Below are 20,050 nucleotides of genomic sequence, written 5' to 3'. Positions count from 1 at the left end.
TAACTGATGTATGTTCTATGTAAAGTCATGGCAGCGTGTTGAATGTACCTCTCGAAATGAGTTCTGGATTTTAATCTTTCTTTCGCGTTGATTTCAATGTCACTGTACATGAAAGTTTTAACTTTTCTATCAGGACTCTCAGGAGAGGGAAATCCTCTCCAGGATCAGTTTACTTGTATAAACAAGTTTATTCTGAAATTGTAATGCTGATGAGAAATGCCTAGTCTAAACTGTGATGTGTTTACACACTGTGACAGCTAATGAAAGTGACAATTCTGTGATCTTGGTATGCTGACATGCACAATAAAAATTCAAATTAGCTTTCATAAAAGTGAGCAAAGGTCCCTTTGTTTCAGTAGCAATTGGGAAAGAATAAACTTACAATAACTGAAATATTTAAATGAAGTCCAGTCAAGTATTTAAGAAGCTATGTTAGAGATGGATAAATATTCACATTAGTCTGATGAAATAGTAAGTTCTCTACAATTCAGAAAGTTGATTCGGGGATTTCCTGTGGCTTTCTAACACCTTGTATTTCCCCCGCAGGCCAAGACATCAGAGGCATCAGAACAGGTGAATAAAGAAGATGCTAATGTTTGACCCAGTTCCTATCAAGCAAGAAGCCATGGAGCCTGTTTCAGTGGTAAGATTTTTAAAATACATTAGCCTTTGTGATGACTCTATAGTTTTTCCACCTTTAAATTCATTCCAAGATTTCTCTAAGCTTTGGACTAGCTTAGGAAAGGCTGTGAAGTTATATTGTGCTCTTAGGGCAATCAAATTCACATTCTAGGAAAACTTTTCTGTAGTTTATGAATTTATTGCCCCTAAATGACCTGCCCCATTACCTCTGCTGATGCTCCCATCCCCAGAGCAGAGAACATCAAAGTACTCCTCAGCCACTGCTGTGCAAATACGATGTCTGTAGCTCACGCTGCTGATGGAGGTGGGTTGAAATTAAGCTGCCAGACTTCACAGTGAAGTGGCAAGAACCTGTGGTTTTGATGTTACACCTTTGAACTAAACAAGCAGCTTCTCTACTGTCCCCTTTTCTGTTTCTTTCCTGGTCTTGACGACATGAGCCTGGGGCTAACTGCACTCTAAACAGCAGGAAATTAATCCTGACAAAAAAAGCAATGGCTTTTTGCTGGGTAAGCTGGGTGTGTTACCTTACCGTGTGAACAGGTGAGAACCAGGGCAGTGGAGGAGGAATGGGCGAAAAAGGGAAGGGGAGACTTTTCAGTTGGGTTAATTTTCTGTCAACCTGGTATATAGGATCATCTCATGGGAAGAGTCTGATAAGCAAGAGCCACAGGAACATGTAGCTGGGAGGGGGACAATGGGAAGTGTGATGATTTAGGCTGCCATGGAAATATGGCCTTAGGAAGCAGTTCCACGTATACTTCACTTAGTCAACAGCAGGCTGCTGCTGAAAGGGGAGGTTCAGGCTTTTCTCTCTTCTTTCCATCTTTGTATCTCCTTTGTATGACATGAAGCAATTGTGCGGCCACAGAACGGTTTGGATCCTTTGGATCAGCTCATTGAATGGTCAGAATTGGTAACCCACCAAAAGTACCCATATTTTTTGGTCAGGTCAGGAAGCTGATCTGACTCATTCTGTGCAGCTGCTCAATGCAGGAGCAAGGGGAGGACAAGGGAGCAGGACCTCCCCCTTTCAGTAGCCTGCAATAAGATCAGGATAAGTGTAGCATGAAACCACACCCCTAGAAAGGCTGATCAGTTAAAAAGGGTGAATTCAGTGTGCATAGAGTTCATTAAACACATGCTCTGAACGGCATCTTTCAGTGAAAAGTTTGCTCCCTGTTTTATTTAAAATGTAGAACAAGTGTTTTCAATTTAAGTGCATCTGTAAGCAGTCTGATGTCCTCAGTGCTATTAATAACACTTTTTGAGAGTTAAGTTTATATTCATTTTAAAAGTACAGTTTGACTTTCATGGGGTTTATTTGCTTGAGAGCAGTGACAGAAAAATAACTTATCTATTGCTGAGAGTGATCTTTGGGTCAAGGAATAACCCTAGTATTGATCAGTCTGTCTGTCACTTCAATCATTATTGTATAACCTTATTAAGATTGGTGGTTATCTACAGTTATCTAAGGATATCTAGTGGTGTCCATCAAAGGCAGAAAGTGGGCCACTTTTACATAGTGTTATTACACGAACAACAGAAAATGGCTATAGAGAGACTGTGGGCTGTCCCTTGTATGCATCTGCCTTCACCTCCCAAAGAAGGCTCTGCAGTGGCTTACGACGATGCACGTGAGAGACACGAGATCCTGCCCCAGACAACTGTGTCCGTCTGCAAGATGGACAGGGTCGGTCCCTCGACAGGCTGACCGGGAGAGGTCTGAGTCCCCCCTGAACTGGCAGATGAAGGAAAAACTGCAATGGGAAGAGCAAGGGAGCATTTCTGAGCCAAGTGCATTTCAAGACTGTAGTTCCAAAAACGGCTTATTCTGTACCATATGCTCCTTGCAGAGGTGTGGTACCTTCCATGTGTTGGATCTCTGGAGTTATCTTGGATGTTCTTAAAACTTCGTGTCATCACGCTGGCCGGCCGTTAGAGACTATTAAGAGCATTTTACCAAATCTGTATACTTTCCTTTTTGTAATTGCAGAATGCTAAAAAAACAAAAAAGCAGGAAAGGAAAATCAGAAAGTCCAGAGGAAAGGACATTTTTTGAGTGAAGTTCCCCTCGTGGAGATAACTCTGTTTTCCTTCGGGCTGAGGAGTGTGTGTGTTTCAGCTTCTGTACACACACAGGCTCTTTAGCCCCAAGCCCTCGAGATCCTGGCTTCTCCTGTGCTTCTCAGTCTTGCAGCTTCCTTGGAGACCTGCTGCCACGGCTCCCCAACAGAAACTGCTCTGGAAACACCTCTAAAGGGAGGAATCGTGGTATGGAGAGAACATAGGAAAGGACAGTAGCCACTGAGCATATTAGTTCTCTTGACCTTCTTTTGAGAAGGTGGAAGGAAAGAGAAACTGTCTGTGAAGTTTTGGAGATGCTAAGCGTAGCATTTAGTTCACTGCAGGCTGACATAACTCAGAAATCTAAAATCAGGGTTGATTTTTAGGTTGGTATCTTTCATTCTGATAGTATCATTAGAGGCCAAACTAAATGGAGCCCCTGAGGAATTATTCATTATTTTACCTGAACACACGCTGTCCATAGGTATAAAGTCTGTCTTTAAAAAATCCCATTAGTTGGGGTGGGAGAAGGAAACAAATTACGGTTTTGACACCGCTGTATTTCAGGGTGTGTGGCTGAAAGGATTAACTATACTTCTCAGATGACTGAAGCTCACACCCACAGTATTTCATCACTCCAGCAATATCTCATGCTACTTATTTAATTGAATTACTGAACATATTTTATGATTGTTCTTAATGAAATAGTGACAAAGTTATCTGAGTCCTACCTAAATATTTGCTGTGAGAACTTTTTAAACATTTGGACAAATACCAGTGACCATTTAGTGAAAGAAGTTGCTTTTTTATGTGTTACCATCTTTCTTTGAATTGAAATAAACAGCTTTTCTCTGCCCTTCCATCAGTCCCAAAACTACTTGTTTCACCCATTTTTAAGGAAAGCTATGTGCTACATGAGGGGTTGATGTCTTAAGCAGTGTACTGGAATACAATTTGCATGTGGTGAGAATGCTTTTTCATGTATTAGCTACTATTTGGATTAAATCCTATTCATCCTCTTACATGATACTGACTTGACAAGTAGTGTAAATAGGTAAGCAGGTTCTTCATCTGTTTCTCTTTTTCCAAGAGTCTGGCTAAATTTTTAACTTAAGTTCATTGGGTCATGTAGTTTATAAAAGACTGGCAAGTTGCTTCAAAATCTGTTTGCCTGTACAACAAAGACGATGTTTCACTGTGGCAGTATAACAGAATTTAGCAAATTATATCAGGTTAGTGCTTGATAATGTCCCCTTGTGGAAGCAGCAGTCTTCTGAGTGGTGGTAGGTGTGCTTGTGACATATTTGGCCAGTCTTTATTCTTGATAGATTGATCTTGATCTTGATAGATTGTCCAGAGGAAAAGCATGATGATTCTTTCTCCTTTTGGATTTACTGGTCTAATTGTATGAGCCCCATGGATATGACTCATAAATATTAGAAGTTCCTTTGATTTATTTTCTAGTTTCTTTGTGGCTTCAGTGCTGTGTGTTTTATTATGGACAACCAGCAAGAAAAGCTAAATGAATTGCTTTTTAAGGTCCAAAGAGGGAAAGTGATGATATCAAACATAAAAAAGAGCTAGATGGAGACTGTAAAGGAATGTTTGTCGAAATACAATCTGGCATCTCTATAGTGATCTATTGTAGTGACATACCATTCTGCACAGGGATGTTTAGGAAAGCAGAATTTACAGGAAAGTGGGAGTTTGTTGGGTTTTTTTTCAATCCAAACCAAACCAAACTCCTGCATACACTGTTAATTCCCACAGTAGAAATCCAAGGAAAATGTATCAGCTTAAATTTTTTTGGTGAACAGAACAATGATACCTAATTTTCAGTTGTTCCACCGGAATACTTCGCACAAATTCTCGGACAGGTGAGAAAAGACTGCTCTTGCAGGCTATGAAGTACACTCCTGCTTCCTGCAGTTGGTGGCATTTAGAAAACACAGGTAGTTGGACTTCTTTTTTTGTTGGCTGTGTTTAATGCTCCCTATTTACAGAGAGAGACTGAAGTCTTCCTTACTCTCCCATCCAAGGGTTACTGTCCGCTTCCCTTGGCAAAGAATGGGAAGGTGACTTACAAAATTTGAAAGCAGTGGTTCATATTGACCTAATGAGAATTGCTGTGTCCCAGGGAGCTAGAAACTGAAACTTTGCTATGCTAAAAGGTACCGGATGCTTAACTTCAGAACCAGGAGATAGATCTGAGTGCGACTTACTCCAGACGAACAGGGTTTCAACCAGGCTTCATTGATAGCGAAGCAAAACTGTTTTCTACCAAACCGTCTGATTGACAGCAGGTAGATACTCTCCTTTTCATTGTTCTAGCATACTTCTCAACTTTTTCACCCTTTTTCTTCCCAACACAGATAATTTGTCGCACCACATTTTTCTACCACAACTTTATCTGCAGTTCAGATGGAAACATAGCAATTAAAATTGCAGAAGGAAAGTTTACAAAAATGATTCAGCTCCCCCAAACTGCCAGAAAAAATAGCTGATGTTAAATCTGTGCCATCTTAACTACAACAATGAAAACCTTCTATGCAAAATAACACAAGGCATATGGGGTAAAATACCACGTCCCTAAAATAATCACTTCTTTAAAACATCATTCTTTTCTTCCTAACTCTTGGAAAATATTTCTTGCTTGTCTAAATACCTTTTACTTAACTTTTCTAGATTATAGTTCTCTGCACAACATTTTAATAGTTTGGTATTTTTTCAACATACACACCTGGTGTTACTGGAGTTGAAAGAGGTTAACTGTTTATATAGAAAGGTTACAGCTCAGAGATGCTTTGTTCTTTATTATACTCGTTGACTGAAAACATTCCCTAAGATTTAAATTGTGTAGTCTTTTTCCTTTCTAGTATTCTTGCGATGGAAGAAGTGTTTGTAGGTAGTGACCTTGTGATCATCCCTGACAAACCTGCGGCACTGTAAACGCACTGATGTTTAGTGGTAGAACATTTACAGTTTGTTGAAGCAGAGTAGACTTCGTACTGTAAACCAATAACAGCAATTTTAACGGAAGTACTTAATATCTCTTCTGTGTTTAAAATTTTGAATTTTGCCCATGCCCATAACTTGATCAGATTTAGTAGGTATTAAATACTGTTAAATATTAAACTCTATCAATATTCAGTGGCCTGCATCACTTAGAATGCTAATAATTTCATCACTTGGCTCAGCAGTGGTGGGAAATCTATAGAACTTGTTTTAGCCAGCACTGCTTGCAATACTGTCATTTTAATAGAATTCTGAGGAACCAATTACCACTGAAGACGAAGGTTTTTATAGACTGAATTTGTAAGAATAGTCATAAAGAGAATAAGCAGTTTCAGAGGTTTTAATGTGATATTTATGGTTTGAAAATTAATCACTATTGTGTATGCTGCTTTATTCGAGTATTTTATGGAATAGGTGACTCAGCTTTGTTGTTTTATCACAGTGCTATGAGTGAAGCAGGAAAATTTAATATTTTCTAAACTCACTGTTTGAAACAGTAACTGAAAATAAGACAAATACATTTGGGTCGCTTTGCAAAAATACTTTTAGTTAACATTGACATTTAATTGTCCCTCACACGGAAGACAGAGGTTAAGAAACCAGGAAGATGTATTGCTAGAATTTTTTAAGCCAGGAAAAAAATAATTGAAATGTCATGGAAATGATTGTATAAAAATAAAATAGTTTTATACTTCTAGTCTGTTTCACTTTCTACCATTTTGAACTTTTTTTTAATCCCACTCATCAAAGTCTTTTTGGTGCCAAAGAATTCGACGGGTTTTTTTAATATTAGTATGAAACTGCTTAGTCTTAATGTGACGCTTTACTTACCTAGAATTCAAAGATAGCATTTTATTTCAAAAAATTTACAACATCTAAAGGCTAAAAAACTGTGGATTGCATTTGCTATGTCTTATCTATTATGTTAGAATATTACATCAGTTTCTGTTGTAACTTATCTGTTAGTAAACAACCTCAGTTTTCAACACTTTTTAAGTGCAAAATTGATCTGGACAGTTGTTTAATAATACTGTACTCTGCAATGAATGTTAATACTTCAATACTACAAAAATTATTTCCACTAAAATGTGGAGATTGTCACGTAGGTCAAGGTTAGCTTTGGGGTTTATATGATCTTGTAATGAGAACTGCTAGCTACCACTAACAGGAATATTCTTCCAACACACCAAATGTTTATTCTTGTACTAGTTTACCAAAACCAGACTGGCTAGTTAGCTGCTCTATTTTTAAAAAAAAAAAACGACTTGGAATTTACCTTTTGCACTCTTGAGTTTCTCACCCATTGCTTATATAGTTCAGGTCGGTATTTTTTATTGCTTGTGGGGTTCAGATACATAATTTATTGCTTTAGTGATGATTATTTTCCAATTACTTAAGCAGTTGATTGGGAACCATTACTTGCAATTGAACTCCCCTCTTGCTTCACTTCATGATCCCCAGTATATAGTTAAGTGCTGAGCATGGCACCATGTATCTCCCAGGTCAGTTAAGTAATATGCAACTTAGTATCTGAAAATGGGTTTTTAAGGGAGAAAAAGGGTTGAATAAGCCTTGAGGATTTGTTTTCATCATCTGTTTTACATTGCTTCTGAAACAGTGAATCAGTACTTGAATAACTTCCTTTGCATGAAGTCTTAGTCTTTATTTGATTAGCTTTTATTTAGAAAGTTCATTAAAGTGCTTTCTTGAAACTTTTTCATTTTGCCTCAGTTTTATTCGCCGCCTTTCTTTTTCAGCAATAATGGTGTTGTGTGTTGATTTATTATTTGATTTTCTTTTTTTTCCCCACTCCTTCTGACAGTCATACCCGTCCAATTACATGGACCAAATGAAGCCAAACAAATACAGCGTCATTTATTCTACACCAAGTATGTTGCACAATAAATTCTACTCAAACCCCGAAGGACTATCAAATGGAATCCAGATGGAGCCAGTAGACCTTACGGTGAACAAACGGAGCTCACCACCTTCAACTGGAAGTTCTCCTTCCCCCCTCAAATTTCAGACTGTACATAGGAGAACTTCACCCGGATTGACTCTGTCCTCACCCAGCTCACCTCTCAGTAAATTCACACCATCACCCCCAGGAGTACAGCCTATTTCCATGCCAATAACAATCCCACCTGTAATGGCCGCTGCTCTTTCACGCCACGGACTGAGAAGCCCTGGAATACTCCCAGTGATACAGCCTGTTGTGGTCCAGCCGGTTCCGTTTATGTATGCTCCCCATCTTCAGCAGCCCATCATGGTGTCCACAGTTCTTGCAGATGAGATGGAAACTCCAAATAGCATGCAAGGTTGGTGTTGTCAGAGTTTCTTCTTTTATGCGGTCTCATCCTGTAATAATAACTGTAGTATGCCCAGTTATTTTCCATCTTTTTGTGTGTTTTTTTGCATTTTAGGAAATGGAACATAATTCCTGTTCTTCTAAAATATGCAGGGATACAATTTACTGTGTGAATATTTTACCAAACTTACCAAGGTCATATTCTGATTTATACTTGCATAAAGCTGTTTATTTACTGAGATTTGGATTGATAAAAATGTGGACTGATGAAAATCAATAGAATTGGTTTGAATCATAGTTCTTCAGGAGATAGACTAAAACTGGAATATTTTGTATTTTAGCATGAATTGTTGCACTAAATATAGAGCTGGGGGATTTCTTTTGTTTAACTGTAGATTTTTAGGTACATTTTTTATTTCCATAACTCTATTATTGATGTGTTGCCTTCCTTATCCTACCCTCCCCCATACAGTGCCTGTCATTGAGTCTTATGAGAAGCCTGCACTGAAGAAAACAATCAAAGTAGAGCCAGGAAGTGAACCATCGAAGACTGACTTCTATCCTGAACAAATGTCACCTCCAGTGATGACCTCATTGTCTCCCCAGCAAGTAATGTTGCAAGAGTAAGTAGCTAACAGCAGTCCCAAGATCAGCAGAAGAATGAAAAGCAGTTCATGGCAGCAGTTACCAATTTTGAGAGTTGGAGAGTGTGTTGCTGTGCTTCACAACATGTGATAAAATACAGAAAAACATCCTTCCCCCTCCTCCTGCCACTGCGAAATGTGGTTTCAACCTTTTTTTCCCCTCTTTAGCAATACAGGAGTTGATACGTATTTATATGTCACAACCACATGGATCTGCCTTTTATATAATGCATTTCTAAAGCAGTGCTAGTCCCAATCTTAAAATTTACTGCAAGTAGTACTCCCAATAAGCTAGTGATACCTGTTTGTGTAAAACCAGCAGCAAACTGGAAAGATGCTGTAAAGACAATTCATACTGATCTCTGTACTTACGTTACCCAAAATACCTTTCTTTTAAAAGATTCTTGTGACATGCTTTTCTTGGAGGACCTCTTTGTCTTTTAGAAAATTTTGGCTACTTGGTGGAAAGAACCCCCTCAGGCCTACAATTTCTGTATATATCCAGTGAAATTCCATGTTTACCTGAGGCCATTGTTCCGTGGGTGGATTTTTTGGCAGCTCAAGTAGTTCCTGAAGCTCTCTTTCCTCCCAGCCAGTTGTTTCCACTTCATTACCAACTCATTGTGCTGGTACAACTGTCACTGGGGCCACTGCACGAACTGGATCACAGATCTAATTGGGTTTAAAACAGTCCTGTTTGAAGAAGGCAGAGCAAGGGCTAGAAACAAGAAGTGAGGTCTGGGGCAAAAACTTTTTAATTGGAAATACGAAAAATTTCTCAGCAAGCACCCAGGGAGTCATGGGCACACTTCCATTTCCCGTTTTCTTAGGGAAAGTTCTGTCAACTTACCAAATCATGGAACAGCCTGGAGCCCAGCTCATTCTTCAGCTTGGCAGTGCTCTGGCCAGGCATGCAGGCTGCTGCTGTGGCTTTGGCAGGAGCTGGAGCTGGGAACTGAGCTGGGTTCATGGTACCTCGGAATCCATTTCTGCCCTTTCTTCCTGCTCGCCGTCACCCTCAGAGCGGTTGTGTGAGACCTCACCTCCTAGAGTGGGGGAGAAAAGCTCCAAGCCAGAGCCCAAACCAGCATGTGAGTGTGGGGTGATTCAGAAAGAGAGAGAAAGCATAGGACGGGCGCTCTTCTGCATTTCCTTCGGAAGGCAGCCTCTTCCTCCTGCTCGTGACCATTCCCAGGTTAGAAGGCGCACTGCGGCTCCAGGGCTACCTACGTTCTGCACAGCCTTCTTGTGGGTACCCCTCCTCGTTTTCAAGTCTCTAACCAGCTTAGATCCAGCTTCTGGACTGCAGGCTCTTTGCAATAAGCTAGTTTCCAGCTAGCTTTTATAACTGCTATTTAGTTAAAAATAACCTTATATGTTTTATTGTAATAAACATACAATGAAATAGTAAACATCCGTGTTTACTAGGTAGTTACTTCCATAATGGACCTGCCACACAAGGGAGTCAGGTATGTATGTGCTTGGAATTAACTTCTGCTACATCTGAACTATGATGGTTCAGTTTACTTTTGCTAGGCCTCTTGAACAAGAGCAAACCAGCAAGTGCTGTTCCTGGCTGATGCCACACCCTTCCTCCCTTCCTCCAGGGCTGACTTATGCAAACTTGTCACATGCATTAGTGATCTGCATTAATTATTCCCCAGCGAGTCCAGTTTCCACAGAAAACCCATCTGCTGAGCAAAAAATATAAAACTTGGTATAACGTGTAGGTAGCATTGTTACAAAAAAAACATTTGAATAGTCCGTGTTTCCAGAGCATCTCCTCTGCTTGCCCATGCAGAGCGTTGTGTTTATGGAGACCCTGTCCTCACATCGTAATGGCTTAAATCGCTTCCTGGCTGTCCTGTAGAGCTGCCATTCTTGCTCATTCCTAAAGGCAGCCTGTTCACATTCTGCCCTATCTGCAACAAGAAGTTTGTAAATAGTAGTTTTTATCTTTTTATCATGTAAAAAACATATGTAGACAAATCACTCAAGTTACAAGATGAGAGACCTAGACCTTTATACAATTTCCTGTTGTCTCACAGCTTCATCAGCCTCTCTCTCTGCAGTATGAGCTATAGTTAGGCAGTGATTTTTTATCATTTTCCATAGGTTCCAACTGCCCAAAGTGCACTGTTCAAACATCTATGCTACATTAACAGGGCATAGGAAACCTTCAGTCTCACTTTTAAGTGGCTGATTTAGCTTTAGTGTTAAGCTTTTGGTATACACATTATACATATATATAATGTTGATGGCATTTCTATAGGGATTGCTGGACTCCCTAGTATGATAATTGACGTAACTATGCAGTTATTTCTAATATCAAACTTGAGGGGATAATCTCTGACCAAATATAAGAAGCCTCGTTAACGTTGTATTTTCTTGCGAGTGCAAGTGCCAAAGTTTAACTCATGCTGTCAACATAGTGTGATCTGTTAATATTTACCTCTTATTTTTGACACAGCCTTAACCATTTTTTAAAACTGCCACACCCTGTCTTATTATTGATAACATTCTGTAGTCTTGCCAGCCTCCTTTCCTCTAAAGGGAAAATGAGAGAGACGAATTCTCAGCACTTTTTTTACATGCTCTTAGATTGAAAACCATCACAAATGGTGTACAGCCAATATCCTTTTTCTCCCTTTGTCCAGATGTTACCATGTCCAGCACAAGCCTCCACACAAAGGGGTTTAAACCAAGTTTGCTGCTTGTCCTAAGCCAGAGCTTCTCCAAAAAGACTGGTATGCAACAGTGTTAAAACTGAGCATTGCTTTAGAGGAGCATTTCTTTGGAAGCTAAAAGCCTGCCTTTCTTATTTAAGAGTATGTACATCTGTGTCTAACATTACCATCTGGGGTCTCCTGCCATTACAATATTTTTAGCTAGTTTTAATATGTTCTTTAAGAGTACATCACTCAGCAATCACAGAAACACCCAAGAAAGCGAATTTGGCTCTCCATTCCAAGCTTGTAACTCTAGTAAGAGAATTAATAACGGAATTAAACTTTTCCCACACTGGTAATTCCCATCCTGCTGCTGTGGAGGGAAATAGGAATTTTTTTTCTTGTTAAACTATGCACAAGATTTCCTATCTTTAGCATATGCCCTTTGTTTTGCTGAGAGATGTAAGTGTTCAGTGCTTCTGAAAATTAGGCCCTAAAGGAACTTGGTTTAAGAACTAATGTAACGTAATGTTATAAAGTGTAATTCAATCAGTAAAGAAATGTGAAATACAGTAACTGAGGAACAATGGGAATTGTAGAAAGCTTATTTCTGTCACTTGGAGGAGCTGGTTTTGCCACAAGGAATGCTAATAGCTGCCCATTATATACTTAGTTTTGGTTAAAAGCTAAAAAATACCTTAAAAGTGCTGATCTAGATAGGCTAATGGGTTGAAAAGTGCAACTTTGTGAGGTTGCAAGATTTGTGATGTCACTTAGCTTTTTGACAAACGTACTTACTTCCTTTTCTAACACTAACGTGGAAGAAAGAATCAAGGTTGTCCCCAGTTCTACACTAGGGGTGTTGTTCCAACCTGAATATCCACAGTCAATGACACTTTTGAAGAAGCTTGATGTGTTTTCATGTGCGTGAACATTTTATGTTTTTGTTTGTTGCAGAAGTCTGTATGTAGTTAGTACATGTCTTACCTGCACTGTACCTGTGGGCTTCAAAAGCAAAAAATGATGTTTATGAAGGTGGAGGGACAACTTCAGACATCCTGTGGGTGTGCCACACAGGCTAAACTCTACTTTTAGGAATTGACGTCAGTGGTATAGGGAGGCCGCACCCTCCTGCCAGCACCAAACAGGAAATTCTTAATTACTCTCTAAAGGAGTGGCTGGAACAATAAAGATTGAGTTCTGCTTTGAAACCCTAAAGATACAATTTCTTTAATAATATGGAATAGCTGCTTACAATTACAAGTGAATTAGTTAATTTGAAGGAGGAAGAAAAATTCTGAACACATACAAGGAAAAGTTCACTATGAGCTCAGAGTTTGAGAAATCTGGATTTCACCGAAAAACAGGAATTTGAAGGGGGCTTTTCCTTTGTAAGTTTAAAAAAAGCTAGGGAGTAGTAAAAATGGCTACATCATGCCACAAAGTGAGTAAACATTTAAAAATACCACTGCTAGAATACACAAAATTTGCTAAACCCTCTTGAATTTTTCGACATGCATGTAATGGTGTTCTGTCTGCCAAGAGACAGAGTGGTAGTGAATAAAGGGCTCTGTCATGAATGATATTAGCTGAGGTTTGATGTTCTAAATGTTTTTCATTTTTAACGTTCGATTTGACTTTGCAGGAATCACCCATCAGTTATAGTTCAGCCAGGAAAGAGACCTTTACCTGTGGAATCTCCGGACACACAAAGAAAACGCAGAATACATCGATGTGACTATGAAGGCTGCAACAAAGTCTACACTAAAAGCTCCCATCTGAAAGCTCACAGAAGAACCCATACAGGTTTGAGCATTGCTATGCTTTTCTTTCATCAAGTCTGTGGTAAAGTAGGAGACTAAGCTTTTTGTTTGTGCTAATAGCCAGATGACCACAGGTGTAAATAACAAAATGACAGCAATTAGATCTGGCATTGTCCTGAATGTAATTATAGGCTGAGCAAAAGGGAGAGGATGAAGCAGGACAAACCCACAAGAAGAGACTGTAAGCCAAAGCAGGATCACAGTGTGTGCTGGTATGCTTTACATTCACTGGCTCTTCTCTCATTTTCTGTCCAGTTGCTTGCAGATTAGTCATTCTGCATACCATGTAAACACCAAATCAGTTCAAACTGCACTACCTCACCTCTTACATCACTGTCAAATTTGACTGAGACTTCCATGGGAGTAGCCCATTTGCAGAAGTCTGGACTGTGTGTCAAATACAAACACATCTGCTTCATGTGGACATGCTAACCACTGATCCGATTAGTGCTCTTTTCTGAGTGAGCGTTCCGATAAACATAGCCCCGTCTCTGTTCTCCGCAGAAATGTTCATCTTGGCATGCTGAATGAATATATGTACATCCAAGTTTTTTACAAAGTCAAGGGACACTTCTAGGTGAAATGGAGCCTAGTCCATGTCTGTCTTCTCTACGCAAGCCAGCCCTTTACCTGTTAGGCAGCGCAGTGGTGTTACGGAGAAGGAGGATCACACATTAGAAAGTAATGACCAAGGAGATTTTAAGTTGAGCTACTCGTGACAGTGGTGCCAGTTATTTATACTACAGTAACTTCAAGAGGTGAAGATTTCTACCTGCTGTGCTGAATGGTAACACCAGTCCTTTCCCCCAACTAATCTAGAATACAAGGTCCTGGTTTTGAAAATACTTGAACACATGCTTAAACCTTCACACTTCTGGGCTCGATGAGACAAAACAAGTGCTAATATGGCAGAGGGAGGAACACAGAGACAATAAAAAAATAAGTTGTGGCAGGAAACAATTTTTTTTAATCTGTTAACTTTGACTACGCAGTTTCTAGCACAGAGTACCCTGCAGCCCAGTGCTGTTTGGAGGCTTTTTGAGTAAGCGTTAAGTACTTGCTGAAATTTAACAACGCAAGAGGATAAATTTGTCAAATATTTAACTGATGTGTTTGTGTCTTAAATCCCCACTTCTGTGTTTCTTTTTCCAGGTGAAAAACCATACAAATGCACTTGGGAGGGATGCACGTGGAAGTTTGCTCGTTCCGATGAACTAACGCGGCATTTCCGCAAGCATACAGGAATCAAACCTTTTCAGTGCCCAGACTGTGACCGTAGCTTTTCACGTTCGGACCATCTTGCTCTTCACAGAAAACGCCACATGCTAGTCTGAATGTCTTCTGTCCCTGACTCCTGTCACGTTTTGTTTTTTTTTTCACACATGCATTTTAATTTGGATTCAGCTGGTCTGAATCTCTGAGTTTATACCATTAAAAGCTTACATATGGTCAGTAACAGATGTTATCTAACCCTTCTATGTCCTTGCCACGGGTCAGACCTAAAGAATGTGAACACTTTTTTTTTTTTTCTCCTGGGGATGCTAAGCAAACCCTTTCTGCAGACAGTATGTTTAATGTATTCCATTGTGAATAAGGGAATTTGTAAACTAACAGCTTTTGTTGGTTTCTTCATATAATCAACCCAGCATATACTGATAAAGTAGTAAATGTTACTGAATATCCAAAATGCTAGTCCTTGCCAGAGACTTATATTTATGTGCCCTGTAAGGGGTACACTCTCATTTTATGCTCTACAATGCAATGAATGGACTCTCCCAACTGTGTTGATTTCTGCAATACGGTTAATACCGCAGCTTCAGAAAGGCATCCGATTCAGAAATCCCCTCTGCCCAAACAGTGAGTAACACTGTAGAAATACATCTGAGCAATATAATACTTTACGGAAAGATTGAGTCCCAGTATCATTGACCCCAGTCAAGAAGAAAAATTGGAAGGAATTGGTCTATACATAGTATTGTGCATCTAAACCAATGTCGTCTGTCCTCTGTATTATAGTGTAGTATATATCCTTGTTTTTATTGCATAATGCCCTGGTGGATTTGTTAAATGAAGACCTTGTGTGACGCTGTATGTCTGGTTTCTGTGCAAGTGTATGGATGGAACACACACGGTACTCTCCTATGACATGGCATTAAATGATACTCGTAGAAACCTACCACACCTCATTTCAGGGATATAGACTATCCCTCTATAATCACTCCCCAGCATTTCCTCTAAATAGTTTTTCTCTTTGCTGTACCTCAGAAAATGGCAATTGTTATGTTAAAAATGCTCCGAACTGTATTGTTGTGAGTGCCACTTTCATACACTACAGTATTTAAAATTATTAATCCACAATATTTTTATGAGAAGATGGCATCAGATACGAAGCGCTTCTGATGATAAATTGAGTCATGTATCTGTTTTAGATAAAATTGTATACCAAATCATCCATTTGATAACTCTGATTTGTGACTCTGGTAGTCTCTCAATGTTAGGTAGGCTGATGTGTCCATCGCATTAAAAAAATCACATCAGAAAGTCTTAACTCCCATGTCAGTTAGCAAACACAACTCCGTAGATAAAATAAACCAAACTCAAGCAACCTGCAGTTGACCCTAGAAATGTTCCTGTCTCTGGGAAGCCCACTGACAGGCAGGTTTCTGTCTTTGTCATCTGGCAGATTTTGTGGCACTGCAAGGAAACGGGATGTATTTCTCTAGACTCTCGCGCACCAGCCCCTTTCTCTTCTTTCCCCAACGTGAGGTAACCACCGTTCCTGCAAGTTAAACGTAACTGAAGTCAGATTTTCGTTTCTCGTGGAAAAACCCACTGGCGAATGGAGGGGTGAGGGGAGGAGGAGTTTCATAAAACTCTCCAGGAGGAGGCAGGTGGGTATGCGTGCGCTTACGGGGCAGGCAGGCTGTGCTTCTACATCATGTGGAGTCCGGCGGCAAACTTGAGTCTTGCAAGAGTTTGAGCGCAAAGAGCCTTCCCGTGGCCGTAAGAGTTCACCGGCTGCTCTGCGGACAGCCACGTACCCGTAGAGCTAGAGAAGGAGAGGGTCTGTACTTGTGGAGAAAAAGGCTCCTACAGCAATCGCTATGAAATACGAAGTGGTGGTCCAGTTGCGTAACTAACCATCCATGTGGGAATACGAAACCGGCAATTTTATTTAAGGAATAGAGCCCTGAAAGGTGCGTTGTGCGAAGGGGAGAGCGGGGATTTGCAAAGCGGGGCTGGGAGAGTTGCAGCAAAGCTTTTGCGAGGAAGCTCCGTGCGCTCTTGTCACCGCACGGTAGGTCCTCGCCGCTTCGCTGGGACCGAGGGGAGCTGCGCCAGATCTGCCGTGGAACTGGCCCTCCCCTGCTCGTCCGTGGGGCTGAAAAACCGGGGCGGTGCGTGGGTCTTTTCGGGACTGGCCATGCTGTTGCTAGCGCTGAGGAACTTGGCGGGGAAGAGAATGGCAGTAACGAGCAGCGGTTCTAGAGCGGGGATTTTCGTTGGGTATTTCTGTTGCCAGCGGCAGCAGAATCGGCCGCCTTCATCAGGCTCCGGGTTTCGTCGGCAGCTCCATAAATGCGGACGCGTCGCTGACCGAGGGGCTGCGTGGAGCCCCTGTAGCATCAGTCACGAGTCTACCTTTAGTATCCTGGGGTGAAAGCAATTCTCTAGTCTATTCTAGGGGAAAAAGCAGATGAGATTCTGTAAAAATAAGCAGCTTAATGGCAACTGGTCCCATTTTTAGTGTAGCAAATGCAAACGGGTAAAATTTGGGATGTTTAAGGAACATTTCTTTCCAATGCTCTGTTTCTCTTTCAAGGCTTTCACAAAATGTTTTCCTTAATATTTCCCCCCCTTTTTTTTTTCTTTGAAATTGGAAATCTAAAATCAACTACCCTAAAAGCAGAACTTTTTGTAACTAAGAGTTACTTTTGAGAATTTAGTTTAGGTTATTTACCATGTTCATTCATTAATCTATGTACCTTTTTCCTGAAAATATTTATGCTAATGGTGGGGACGAATACAGTGGATATTCAATAGAACTTTAAATATCTTTATCCATGTGCCTTGTGATTTAAGACAACAGAAATCTAAATATTAAATATAAATATTTGAGATTATTTCATGTAAATGCCTTTCATTATAGGATTTTTCATTTGTGTCTGGTGTCGTCGGATGTCAAAAAAGTCGCAAATACGCTTTCCTCTTTCAGCTGAAAATATGAATTTACATCTTAACTGGCTCATTGATTCATTTTGTCAAACTTTGATTTGAGGGGTATCTTGTGATTTTTAAATATACACAACTAATTTAAAGACAGTCCTTCTGTCTTTGCCCTAAAGAGAAGCCAGTTTAGATATAAAGATCAAAAACCCTAATCCTGCAGAATGTGTATATTTTAAAAACCCACTTTTTTCCCTAGCAGTATTGCACTGTGCAGTGCATTACAGGTAATACTGTTTTACTAAAATGTGCCTGCTTAAGCCATTTGATTGTAATAAATTACTAGTTTCCAAGAAAATCTCAAAAAGCTAAGCAGGTATTACTGTGTGTGGTTTTATTTAAATATACACCACCATTCTGCAGTGAGCTTTCTAATACCACATCTTGTCCAAATACGTTGTTGTCTCTGTCAAGGTTAGCAACATGTAGATGAATACAAATCCTTTCTATAAAAAACTGCAGTGCATTTTACGTATCTTGAGGGCTATACCAGTTTTCATTATATTTTACAGATATTAGCACTTTTTTTAACGTACTTTAAATATTAGAGGGTCAAAATAATCTTTCTGCTTAGCATCTCTCACCTGCAAATATAGCAGGGATGTTATATGTACCTGTATAAACTATGCAGAAAATTTTTAATAAAATGTAATATATTTTATAAGCTAATAAGACTGAATGGGTAATTAAAGGTTTCTAGCGTGCATTACTATAACTTGCAAATACGGAGACATTTTGGTAATCTTTTTCTTACTAAAGATGTGAACGTTTAATGTACTTTCACTGTTTCTACTTTGGTAGTCCAATGGGAATTCAGTAATGACATTTTGTCATGTCAAGCTGTGAACATGAATTTGTACTGTACAGTCCTCCTACTCTATTTAGTACACAGTGCATATGTATTATACTTGTTAATAAAACCCGCAGAAGATTGTTTGTGGTGATGTCATCATACGCTGTACGAGAAAGAGCAATGACACAGGCACACGGGTCAGGGCTGCGCCCAGGCATCCCTGCCGGCACGCGGGAGCCCCTGGGTTTTCGGACGGCCCCTCTGCTGCGCCCGTGCGCGCCTCCGACAGGTACCTGCCCCGCACGCCGCCGAGGGCAGGAGCAGGCAGGGCAGGGGCGGGCAGGGCAGGGCAGGAGCGGGCAGGGCAGGGGTGGGAGGCATTACCCGCGCTTCTTGCGGCTCCCGCGCTGCGGCGGAGCGGTGCCCAGCAGTGCGCTTCCAGGCAAAGGGCATTCCAATTAGTCCACTGGCGGGTCCGGAGCACCGGACGTGCAAGTTTGCATTTCTTATCTCTCGCGAAATGGCCGTCTGGGCCTGCTCCTTCAGCCGCGCTCGTCCCCGCAGCCCCGTCCCGGGCCAGGGTGCCAGAGCAGACGGTGCAGACGCAGACTGCCAGCGCGTCGACACGCGCGAATCCTGCTGACCTCTGGGCGCACCCGCAGGCCTAGCTGGGCGGTGATGATGTGTAGAGCTGCCGAAGAACGGGTTTATTTCTTCACACCTTTTCAGATGCCTAAAAGGAGTGAGCCCGGTTGAATTCAGTATGCACCTCTTCACGCTTTCCATTCCTGCTGGGGTGACTGCGTCGGGATGTTGGCCTGTTGCTGCCTGGGACCCAGCGGATCAGCCTGGTGAGCGCCTACGCCATGCCGGGGTGACCTCCAGAAGGGAAAGCAGGTCCAGCAGAAATGAGGCATAGAAATCATAGAATCATTAAGGTTGGAAAAGACCTTTAAGATCATCAAGTCCAACTGTCAACCCAACACCACCATGCCCGCTAACCCATGCCCTGAAGTGCCACGTCCACACGTTTTTTGAACACTTCCAGTGACGGCGACTCCACCACCTCCCTGGGCAGCCTGTTCCGATAAAACCCTGCAAACAGCAAACAGACTGTGAGAAAATGACTGGCTTCTATTACTGGGCGTCCTGCTTGAAAGTCAGGATTGCTCATTGTCAAGGAAGAGTCAGCGCTTGTATCATGCTGTTGATTTATAAGGTTCATTTGTTAGCGAACCAGTCGGTATCTGTGCTCCACAAGCCTACCGGGCAGGAGGGACTGATGGCGAAGGGGATCGAGTCCCAGCCGCTGACCCAGCGTGGGAGCTGCCATGACGAAGGGCTTATCCTGACCTGTCTGCTCCAGACCACACACACCTGCAAGAGGCTCCTGCATCTGCTGGGCCCATGTGTTTGTTTATTTCAGCTTCCCCAAGAGGCAAAATGCGTTCTATGTATTCAAGCATGAGCGACCATTTTCAGGAAATAGTCAATGATAAACTGATCGGCCACCGGGTGTCACTCTTAGTCTGAGAAAACGGCAAAATTGAAGCGTACGAAGTTGTGATTTAAGAAAGTATTTCTTTTCTCACAGTTAAGAAATGAAGCTGTTCCCTCTGTCTTACCTTCTATCACTGAGTTAGATCCTGTCATGCACAGAAATCTACTCCAGGATTCAAGATTGATCTTTGTTTCTCTACTGCAATCTTTAGCCCTAAAAAAACACATTTAACTTACCCTCTACAATTAAAACTCTGGTCTGGCCAAACACTAACAAAGTCCACGCACAAGGTCACTTTCATGTGTGGTCCCAGGCCTCTGAGCTCAGTGAGAGCAGCACCCGACATCATTTTTATAAAAAT

The 20,050-nt window shown here is 41.0% G+C and overlaps 1 protein-coding gene across 1 annotated transcript; it reads left to right on the top strand.

The window, feature by feature from the left end:
• Positions 1-586: 586 nt before the first annotated feature.
• Positions 587-15,090, top strand: KLF3 (KLF transcription factor 3; the record flags this gene model as incomplete). Its single annotated transcript, XM_081999691.1, has 5 exons — positions 587-643; positions 7,547-8,042; positions 8,505-8,655; positions 12,991-13,151; positions 14,321-15,090. 5 exons carry the CDS (start codon positions 587-589, stop codon positions 14,500-14,502), a joined length of 1,047 nt encoding a protein of 348 aa, XP_081855817.1. The 3' UTR covers positions 14,503-15,090.
• Between the last annotated feature and the right edge of the window lie 4,960 nt (positions 15,091-20,050).

The sequence above is a fragment of the Phaethon aethereus genome (assembly GCF_964289735.1).
Source record: "Phaethon aethereus genome assembly, chromosome: 4".
Lineage (NCBI taxonomy): Eukaryota > Metazoa > Chordata > Aves > Phaethontiformes > Phaethontidae > Phaethon > Phaethon aethereus.
This window is presented reverse-complemented; position numbering and strand designations above follow the sequence as displayed.